This window comes from Monodelphis domestica, chromosome 2 (assembly GCF_027887165.1).
Source record: "Monodelphis domestica isolate mMonDom1 chromosome 2, mMonDom1.pri, whole genome shotgun sequence".
Lineage (NCBI taxonomy): Eukaryota > Metazoa > Chordata > Mammalia > Didelphimorphia > Didelphidae > Monodelphis > Monodelphis domestica.
Genome location: NC_077228.1, coordinates 111871114 through 111882123, shown reverse-complemented (window position 1 = coordinate 111882123; position 11010 = coordinate 111871114). Strand labels below are relative to the sequence as shown.

At 43.7% G+C, this 11010-nt stretch overlaps 1 protein-coding gene across 1 annotated transcript; it reads left to right on the top strand.

The window, feature by feature from the left end:
* The first annotated feature begins 2376 nt into the window (after nucleotides 1-2376).
* Nucleotides 2377-9039, top strand: IL10 (interleukin 10). Its single transcript, XM_003340167.4, has 5 exons — nucleotides 2377-2634; nucleotides 3920-3979; nucleotides 4578-4727; nucleotides 6324-6389; nucleotides 7937-9039. The coding sequence occupies exons 1-5, from the start codon at nucleotides 2482-2484 to the stop codon at nucleotides 8027-8029; spliced, it is 522 nt and encodes a 173-aa protein (XP_003340215.1). The 5' UTR covers nucleotides 2377-2481; the 3' UTR covers nucleotides 8030-9039.
* Nucleotides 9040-11010: the final 1971 nt, after the last annotated feature.

Sequence of the window (11010 nt, the reverse complement as noted above, 5' to 3'; positions counted from 1 at the left end):
AGACAAGATAAGCAAGATAAATTTCAGATAATCAAAGAGGAAAGGCACTAGGACACCAGACGAAGCATAGAACTATCATGGGATAACAAACAGAGGGGTAGTAGTGCTGCGTGAGCAGGAGTCATAGATTACGCCATTTGAATCATTCACTTCCACTACTCTCTTTCCCTTGCCTTCCTCAAATCTTCCTATCAGGACTGCTTCTCTAACCTCAGTCACTTCCTAGATGTGTGACCCTGGTCAAGTCACTTAACCCCGATTGCCTAGGTCTTACTGCTCTTTAGCCTTCTTACCAATACTTAGTATCAATTCTTGGACAGAAGGTAAAAGTTAAAAAAAAAAAGATGTCTGCTTCTCTATCTTGAAATATTTCTACTATATAACTCCTCTGGAATTCCCTCTGAAGTTAAGGGTAATGTAGTTGCCAAGGCAAAGGTTGACTCAGGAAAAGAAAACTCCCTAGGACAGATGGAGAAGGTAATTTCTGTTCCTAGAATCAAAGGGGTCCTTCTAGCCAATCAACTCCCACTCAACTCCTTTTTATAATCACCTTTAGTTAGTATTTATTGTAATAATAATGTTGTTCAATCATTTTTCAATTGTATCCAACTGTCCATGAGCCCATTTAAGCTTTTTTTTAGCAGAGATACTAGAATGGTTAGTCATTTCCCCCTCCAACTCATTTTTACAGATGAGGAAACTGAGGCAAACAGGATTAAATGACTTGCCAGAGTCCCACAGCTAATAAGTGTCTGAAAACAGCTTTGAATTCAGGAAGATCAGTCTTCCTGAATCCAGGCCTGGTATTCTATCCACAGCACCACTTGGCTGCTCATAATAATAATGGTGAGCAATTATATAGTGATTTAAGATATGCAAAGAAATTTGTTTCTGTTATCTCATCTGATGATCACAACCCTATAAGGTAGGTGCTATTATTATCTCATTTTTCATCATCCCAGGAGAGAGAAAAAAAGAGGCACAGGAAAATTAAGTAACTTGCCTGGAGCCATATAGTTAGTGCCTGAGGTAGGATTTGAACTCAGATCTAGCCCTTTGTTCACTGTGTGAAAGCCCCTAATTTTTATAGTCCTATAACCCTTTCTAAGTTGAAACTTTAAATGAGAAGTCATGTCTGTGTACCAGAAAATTTGAATAGATGTACGTCTCTCAACTGAATATCTGATACTTGAATATTTCTTTTTGGTGCCCCACACATAACGTGTTTAATAAATATTTTGTTGATTGCTGTCCTGACTTCTTTGAGGCTTAAGAAAAGAAATAGTCATATGTCTGGGGTTTGGGCTTTAGAAGAACACTATTACAGATATGAATAACTTGGAAATAGGTTTTGAACAATGATACATGCATTACCCAGTGGAATTGCATGTCAGCTCCAGGAGAGGGGAGGGAGAAGGGGAGGGAAAAAACAAATCTTGTAACTATGGAAAAATATTCCAAATAAATTTTTAAAAAAGGAATATCCATTACACTCAGCTGAGTTATATGTGGTCTTGCAGAAGGTGGGCAAATGACTAGCCCTAGGTCTATACAATTCTCTAAATGATGGATGCAAATCCTTCCCATCCGGAGATACCCATTGAAGTAGACATCAAGTGAGTACAAATTTCGTGGGAGTTCCAGTGTTGTATGAGACCAAAAGACCTTAGCATGGGGTTCATGGACTCCCAAGGAAACTAGGGACAGATTTCAGAAGATCCATGAACTTGGGTGGGAAAAAAATTCCTTTTTGACTTTGTATACTTAAAAGCATTCTTGGGCTTTGAAAGTGAAGAATCCCGGTGTTTGAGGCACAAGCTTAATGCCCACACTTGCCCTATTGGGAAATTGGCCTTCTCTTGATATAGGCAGGGAGTGTCTTAACTAAATTATTTTAAAGCCTTAAATATACATACTGTATGCAACAGGGCTCAAGAATTACTCAATAAATAGCATTCTGAAATGGGCTCACGTTCACACGTCACTAGTGGCAAGGAACATTATCTTGGCCTCAGGCAATCCTTCACTCTTTGAGGTAAAAGCTGTATATTATGTAAGCAATAGTGCAGAAGTGCCAAGAGAGGGAGAGAAAGAAAGAGAGAGAGAGAGAGAGAGAGAGAAATTACCCCCATCATCACTACCCAAGTCCTAAAAATAGCCTAATGGAGAAGTGTAGAGATCAACCACATGCTTGCAATGCAGAAATTAAAAAAAAAAAATACAATTCTAAAGCTTTGGAGGTTTGGCTTAACTTTAGTGGAGGGAGGGGGCTTGGGGGCGGGGCCGGGAAAGGGAGGGGCTGGGAAAGGGAGGGGCTCTACTCAGAAAAATCTCTTGCCGGAAACATGTGGGTTTTATGAATGAGGGATAGTCCCATTGAGTATAAATGAAGGCCAGCAGGTGAGGGACAGTATCAGCCGGGCTTGCTCTTGCAAAACAGAGCCCTAGGTCAGAGCCCAGGAGAGAAACCAGAGCCTTGCCATGTCTACCTTGATGCTGCTGTTTTGCTTACTTTTCCTGACTGACCTCAGCTCCAGTTCCGCTGCAGAGGACAACTGTAGCAACTTCTCCATCACGTTGCCCAACATGCTCCGAGATCTTCGAGCAGCCTTCGGTAAAGTGAAGATCTACTTTGTAAGTACACCCACCCGCCTGACCTTTCGCTTTCTTCAGTGCTTGCCCCGAGCAAGATCCCTGCGCCGGCTAACTCTTCTGCCCATGCTCCTCCCTCAGTTCAGTGAGTTGGGCAAAGCCCTAGCACTAGAAAGCTAGCTGGGTTCATCCGTATATACACAGATGGATAGATCATTTCTAAGGCATTTCCAAGCTTTGCAAAACAGCCACTGCTTTATCTACTGAGACACATCAGAAAGACCATCTTGTGTTGTCTTAGATTTAGAGAATCAGGGAATGTTAGACCTGGGAAAGGATTCAAGGCTCATTAGGACAACCCCTACATTTGACAGAAGAGAAAACTGAGGACCAGAGCGATCAAGGACACAGCCGTATTGGTGGCTGAGCTGGGATTCTGTCACAGTTCTTGATTCCTAATGAAGTGGGGGCTTTTAGTTTGGGGTTTTGTTTGGGGGTGAGGGTTCCCTCTGCTTTCCCATATCTGATCTGAAGTGTCTGGGCTTCCCACAACACAATCTGCTGCAAAGTTCTCCCTTCGGAGCTCCCGGTGTCCCCAAAATTGATCTGTGGGCTCCAAAGGAAATTATCAATTGATATTTTCAAGCATAGGTTGGCCTAGATGACCTCTGAGGTTCCTCCCAACTCTCAGATTCTGTGATTCTATGGCATTTGTTCAGAAAATCTATGCCAATTGATATCTTCCCTTCCCTGGGATCCTTAAGAACCTGTAGTAGGAGAGGAAAGAAGGCACTGGGTATTGAAGGCAAAAGAACAGAAGCACAGAGGGCAGCTAGGGTGACGTGGGTGGCTCTTTGAAAGTTTTGCTAAACTCAGCAAAGAACCACTGGACAGAATCAAAGCTGGGAAGTCTACCCCTAGGGCTGAGTCAGGATTGTGTCTTGACTTGGAAATTTATAGCATACTGCATGAAGAGCAGGTGAACAAGATGAGGGTTCTTGGTTCAATCTATGGACCCAGCCAGACTAGGTCAATCAGCCAAAAGTATTTGTTAAAGGCCTACTGTATGCTCGGCACTGTGCCAGGCTCTGGGAATAAAAGTACAAGGAAATGAAACAAACCCTCCTCCCAGGGAGCTTACATTTTAAGGGGGATCCCCTTGTGAACCCAGTTGTCTGGACTTCCTATTTGTTTAAGCTAGGACTCTGCAAGGCAGCAGCCCCTAAAATACATCTTGAACCTCTAGACATAAAAAGGGGGACCCAGGAGATAGCAGTATCAATGATGCCATTATTTCAGGTACATTCTAACTCTTTGCTTCTTACAGCAAAAGAGAGACAAGTTGGAAACCAGACTAATAGACAGATCTTTGCTGGAAGACTTAAAGGTGAGGACTTGTCCATGATCTGGGTAAAACATTTGGGGCTCATAAAGTAGATTTGAATTTGCACATTAACAGCAGCTAAGTGACTCAGAGGAGTCAAGACTGGAGTTGGGAGATCCTGGGTTCAAATGTGGCCTCAGACATGGTCTTTCTGAATAACCCTAGGGAAGTCACTTACTCCCAGTTGCCTAATCCTTACCACTCTTCTGCCTTTGAACTGATATCCTTTCTATGATAGAAGGTGAGAGAGAGAGACAGAGATGGGGGTGGGGGGGTGTCAGAGAGACAGCAGAGAAAGAGAGAGACAGAGAGAGACAGAGGAGAGGCAGAGAGACAGAGAGAGAGACAGAGAATTTGCTTATTGGCTGCAGGGAGGTCTGCCTGCTTCCTTGAATCTGAAAGGGGAAGCTACAAAGGAGACTTTCATCCACAGCCTTGCCACCAACAGAGGTCACAGTCCCTGCTAAAGGCAGGAATAGTGAGGGGGGTGGCTTTCAGCATCTTCAGGAGGACCTTTGGGGAGGGAGATTTCCAGAGTCCATCCAGCATCCCCTTTCCTTTCCCACTTCCTCACAACCACTCCTTTTTTGGGTCCTCACAGAGTTACCTGGGCTGCCAGGCCTTGTCCCAGATGATCAAGTTTTACCTGGAGAAAGTGATGCCTCAGGCAGAGAATGAGGAGGGCGTCAAAGAGAAAGTGGGCTCCTTGGGAGACAAATTACAGATTCTGAGACTGAGGCTCAAACGCTGTGTGAGTAGAGGGCAACATGGGATAACCATGCTGGAGCTCCAACCCCCCCAGCACACACACACACACACACAGAGAAATATATCCAAACAACTACATATACACACGCCAAAAGATGCCAAAGCACACAGACGCAAGAAGGACACTCACAGAAACACAGAAGCACACACAACCCTAAATACGGAGACACACCCAAAGAAACTCACAAGCACTGATACACAGAGACCTACAAATGGAGAACAATCTATTCGAGCTCGCACACCCCAATATATGCGGGGCCACAGCCACAGAGCCACAACCACCCACACAGAGACAGACATAGAAAAACACACAAGCACACAATCACACAGAGACATTCACACACTGAGGCCCACCCAGGGAGACTCCTGGCCACATCAATGCCAAGAGCCCCCCGAAAGGCATGTAAGCACACAGAGACTCACCTTCCCAAACATACAACCACACACACACAGAGGGACCCATAATCATACGCAGCACACAGGCAGGCAAACACATCAAGGCACAGAGACAGATCAGCTCTGGGGCTCTCACTGGGGGTTGGGGGAGGGAAAGGAGGCAGCTGAACATTTACATAACATTGGTGATTTGCAGGAAGCTTTCCTGTCATTTCTGAGTCATTAGCCAATTTATTAACAAGTCCCCCCTTCCCCCTTCTTCTACCTCCTCCAGTCTCCTTCCACCACTATCCCCTACAATTAGGATTCCCTGAGCTCCTTTGGGAGTCCCACTGCTTAGCATTCTGGATAAGAGACCCAGACAAGAAAGATCTGGGGGAGACTGAGCTCCTAGGAAAGGAAGGAAGCCAGTCAAGGACTGATAGCACCCTAAATGTGCTCTTCACTGGGGGAATACTAGCGATTTCTCATTTCCAAGATATTCTGCAGTGGAAATGTACGGGGTGAGAAGCCAACTCACTTGACTTCATAAAAGCCCAAGACTGGACCTTTCAATGAGGTTCGGTGCCCATGGATAGATAATTGAACTTCCTAATTTCTCTGACCGAAATTATAAAGGCATTTTCCTTCCTTCCTTCCTCCACCTCCTACCACACACACACACACCCTTTGCTTATTCATTTCCATGGACTGATCTGGAGAAATCAGAACATGGGGCCATGTAGTATCCAGGATGGTCACTGGCGAAATTTTAAGACTTGGTTCTCCCATCTTACAGGGTGTTTAGTGGTGGCTTAGAGGGTTCTGCCCTCAGTTCCAGGTAGGGAGCCAGGAGATCCGAGTTGTAATCCCACCTTTGCTGTGGATTCCCCATGTGATTGGAGATCTCTGTGTAACCACTTCATTCTTTCTGGGCCTAAATTTTCCCCTCTGTTAAAAAAAACCCAACACGTGAATATTCTTTACCCACTTCTAGGCAAGGATGAGACAGATGATGGGAGGGCAGGGTACAGAGGTCCGCAGGATAGGAGGAAATCAGAGCGATGCTGCCTGAGTGCCCTGCTCTGAAGCAGGAAGAGAGGGGCCTCCTTCCGTTATTGAGGCTCCCTGACCCCCCTGGCCTTTGTGCTCTCAAAGTACACTGTGAACTGTTATTCACCAGCCTTTGCTTCTCTTTCTACAGCACAGATTCCTGCCCTGTGAGGACGAGAGCAAGGTGGTTAATCGCGTCAAGGACACCTATGAGAAGGTGAGTCCTGCTGAGTGGGTGGTGATGGAGGTGAAGGGGCCGGGACGTGGGGCACCGGCTTCTGCCATCCCCAAGCGGTCCCAGTTTTCCCCGCTGGCCCAACAGTCCCTTCTGTCACCTCGCCTCCCTGGGCAAGTGTGGGAACTCAGCAAACGGTGTCAAGGAGGAGTTGCTGCCTTGGTTACATCTTGTTTTCTGTGAAGGGTTTTTGAGGGTTTCTAAATGACTCCTCAAGGCATTGAGGAGCCTGTGTGTTCGCTTTGTGCACCAGCTGGCGGACACCTCGCATGGAGCAGTGGGGGCAGTGCCAGATTAGTCCTCTCCTCCAGAAGCCCTTACAGGCTAGCTGTGAACAGAGAATCATCACGTGTGCAGGGAACCGACGTGAAAAGAGGCACAGGCTCCCCGGGGGTTAGTCAGGCACCGCTGTCATTTTGTCTGCCACCCACACTCTCCTTAGCCGCGGCACCCATAGCTGGAGGGGTGAGGGGAGGCCAGTACCTCCTTCTTTCCAACAAATAAAGCCCTGGCTCAGAGGCAGTTTAGCCCCCTGCCAGAAATCTTTTGGTTTAAAATTGCTGGGAGGAGATAGAGCCTACTGCCCTGGAAAGAAGGCCAGGTATAGATTCAGAGCATTCAGATCCCCTCTCTGATGACACTGCTTGTGGATCTGAGAAAAGTCTGTGGGCCTGGAATTTCCTCTCTGTAAAATAAAAGACTGGGGGGATGAATTCTGCTGGCCCTCTCAGCTCTAAATCTAGAATTCATTTTACCGAGAAGAGAAAACTGAATTCCAGAGAGATTAGTCTTTTCTTCAGAAACTAACTTCATGAGAGGGGAGATGTAGTTTTCCCAAAAGCCTCCCCCAAGGGGACAGCTGGATGACTCAGTGGATTGAGAGCCAGGTCTGGAGCTGGAAGGTCCCGAGTTCAAGTATGACCTCAGATACTTCCTCACTATGTGACCCTGGGCAAGTCATTTAACATCCACTTCCTAGCCTTTGCCTTGGAACCAATACACAATATTCATTCTAAGACAGAAGGTAAGGGTTAAAAAAAAAACCCTCTTCAAAGCAAGTCAGACCAGCACCCCTTTACCTAGGGCCCTAAGGACCTAGGGTTCACCCTCCTAGGAAATTGTTAAAAGGACAAGTTCTGCCACAGGTCACCAAACAGTTGTGTGACTATGCTTCCAGAACTCCTCTTATTATCCTCATTGAGGCTTTGGCTGTTCTCCAGGGAGACAGTAATAGCATTTATATAGTGCTATTTATATATTTATATAAATTTATATATTTAAAAGGTTTACAAAGTGATGTTTCATATCTCATTTGATCCTCATAACTCTGGGAGGTAGATGCTATTATAATTCCCATTTTACAGATGAGGGAGCTAAAGCAAATGACAATTAAGTGACTTGCCTTGGGGGCACAGTTATAAAGTGTCTGAGGTTCAGATTTGAACTCAGGCCCAGTGCTTTAATGACTACAACATCTAGAATGTGAGAGGTCTGGATTCTTACCAAATGTTCCTTTCTTCCTCGTATAGCTCCAGGAACAAGGAGTCTACAAAGCTATGGGGGATTTTGACATATTCATCAACTACATGGAGGAATACCTGACAATGCAGATCCAAAACTAAGAGGCCCCTCAGATTGGGAAAACCAAGATGGCGCCTCTGCTAGAAACTGTGGAACACCACAAGGCATCTCCACATTGAGATGCTATGGTTCCATTTGAGCTGAGCCAGGTTTTGGAAACTCCAGTGACACTTCTCCCTATCCCTGGGCTATTTATTACCTTTATTCAATACCTCATCTAAGATCTCTATTTATTTATCAAACTTCTCTTTGAACTATTTAGAAAGAAGACACCTATTTTTAAAACTATTTATTGGTTGAATCTGTTCAATTGTATCCATATACACATGTTGTGTATTTTTAAACTGTATGTACAGGCTAGATGTATATAATGGGTGTATGTGCATTTATATATAGAGCCTCTTTTTTCAGGATCAGTGGATTCCACTGTCCCATCAGCCAAATTGGTGTCCTTTTTCTGGGTCTCCTTGCCTAGAATTACAGAATTCTAGAAGCAGATCTAGAAGGGACTGTGGGGGCTATCTAATCCAATTCCTTCCTTTTCTAGAGAAGGAAACAGATCTGGAGAGATTGAAGTGATTTATCCAAGGTCACTGAAATAGAAAATTATAATGTGAGAATATGAACTCAGGGCCTCTGAAACCAAGTCCCACATGAATGCCACAGCATCATGCATCAGCCTCATGGACCTGCTGTCATCACAGCCTCTTTTTCTTCCTTCAGAAAAGGGAACTGACAAATGCCTTGGGCAACTCTCTACCAATGATCTAATTCATGCTCGAGAGGGACTTTGGTTTGGGTTTTTTTTCCCCTTAATCATTTCAAAATTCCACCACACCACAGCTCCCCCTTATCACATTCACCTCTATCTGCTATGGGCTTCATTCTTGGAGGCCACAGACTGTATTTTATTTTAAATTATCTGATTTTGGTTCTAATAGAACTCTATTTTCATTGTAAAAGCTATAAAATTCCTCTGGGAATTGCAAGGTATAATTTTGTATCAGAATTTTATTTTGTAATAATTAAAAAGAAAAAAACACTCCTGAAATGTATGTTGTTGATACTGTAATAAAGGGGGTAAAAAGGGGAGAGATTAACAAAGGAAGAAAATGTGAAAAGAAAATGGAGTCTTCTCCCTTTAAAGCAGGGACAAAGTGAAGATGTGATTTTGATAAGCCAAGGGAGAGAAGGAGGTTGGGTTTGTCTTTATTCCTTCAGCACTCTCTGGCACACACACACACACACACACACACACACACACACACACACCACACACACACACACACACACACACACACACACACACACACACACACACCACTATGGCTGCCTTCAACTCTTAACTGCTGGGTTCTCTGAAGGATCTTGTTTGAAGAGGCTTGTGGTGATAAGCCTCTTTCTTTCTGGGGAGAGAAATATCACTTCTCTCCCCCTCAATCTCAAGCTTCCCTCTAGTAAAGGTTCAAGTCAGTTTCTGGGTCCTATTAACTGAATTTATTTGAGGGAAACAAAAAAGGAAGAGGGCAGATGGAGAATAGGAAATTGAGGTTCAACAAGGAAGTAGGGAGAAGGGGTCCCTATCTAACTACTACCCTTCCCCCCAAAGGCATGCAGATCAGGTTTGGGTTCACCTGACTCCCTTGGAGTCAGAGTAAAGAAACTGGTTTCTCGGCTGCACAGTGAGTGTCCCCAAGTTCTAGGTTCAAGGAGGTTGATGGAAATCCTTCTTAGTGGGCAGCTTATGTTTCAAACTCCAGTCAAATTGACTTGTCTTCTTGTGAAGATCTGGGGTCAGGAATCATAGGGAAAGAGGTCACTGGATCAGAGAATTAGCTGGAGGCAATCCCAGACAGCAGCCCATTTCCAACTGCCTCAATCAACTCTCTCCCCCTCTCTCCAAAGTTCTCTGTTCCTTTTTGCCCACCCCCCCCCTCCACTGCTGTAGACTCCTGCAGCTCTTCTAAGTTCATTTTCCTTCCAAGATCTCAAACCTTCTCTTATAATACAAACTAAGGGAAGCATGGGTAGATGACAGTTGGTCTAAAAAAAGATCTGGGGGCACAACATACAGAGGTAAATGACCTTAGCAATTTAGCATTTGAAAAATCCAAAGACCTCAGCTTTTGGGATAAGAACTCATTACCTGACAAAAACTGCTAGGAAAACTGGAAAACAATATGGCAGAAACTAGGTATGGACCTCTATCATATACCCTATACCAAGATAAGGTCAAAAAGGCTATATGATTTAGATATAAAGAGTGGTACCATAAGTAATCAGGGGAACATAAAATAGTTTACCTGGTAGATTTATGGAAAAGGGAAGAACTTACAATTAACCAAAGAAGAGATAGAAAGCATTATAAAATGTAAAGCGAATTATTTTGATTATATTAATTTTAAAGGCAAACAAAACCAGTGTAACCCTGATTAGAAAGGAAACAACAAACTGGGAAAAATTTTTATTAACAAATTTCTCTGACAAATGTCTAATTTCTCAAATTTATAGGGAACTCAGTCAAATTTACAAGAATACAAGTCATTCCCCAATTGACAAATGATCAAAGGATATGAAAAAGGCTTTTTTAGATGAAGAAATCAAAGCTATCAATAATCACATAAAAATGTTCTAAATCACTCTTGACTAGAGAAATGCAAATTAAAACAACTCTTAGACACCCTCATAACTATCAGATTGGCCAATATGACAGTAAAGGAGGGGATGTGGCAAAATTGGGACACTAATGCATTACTGGTGGAGTCTTCAATTGATCTAACCATTCTGGAAGGCAATTTGGAACTCTACACAAAGGACTATAAAAGTGTGCATATTCTTTGATCTGGTAATACCACTACTGGGTCTGTATTGCAAAGAGATCATAAAAAAGAGGAAAGGAACTATTTGTACAAAAAAAGATTTATAGCAGTTCTTTTTCTGGAGCAAAGAATTAGAAATCAAGGGGGATGTTCTCTAATTATAAATGGCTGAACAAATTTCAGTACATGTTAGTAATGGAATA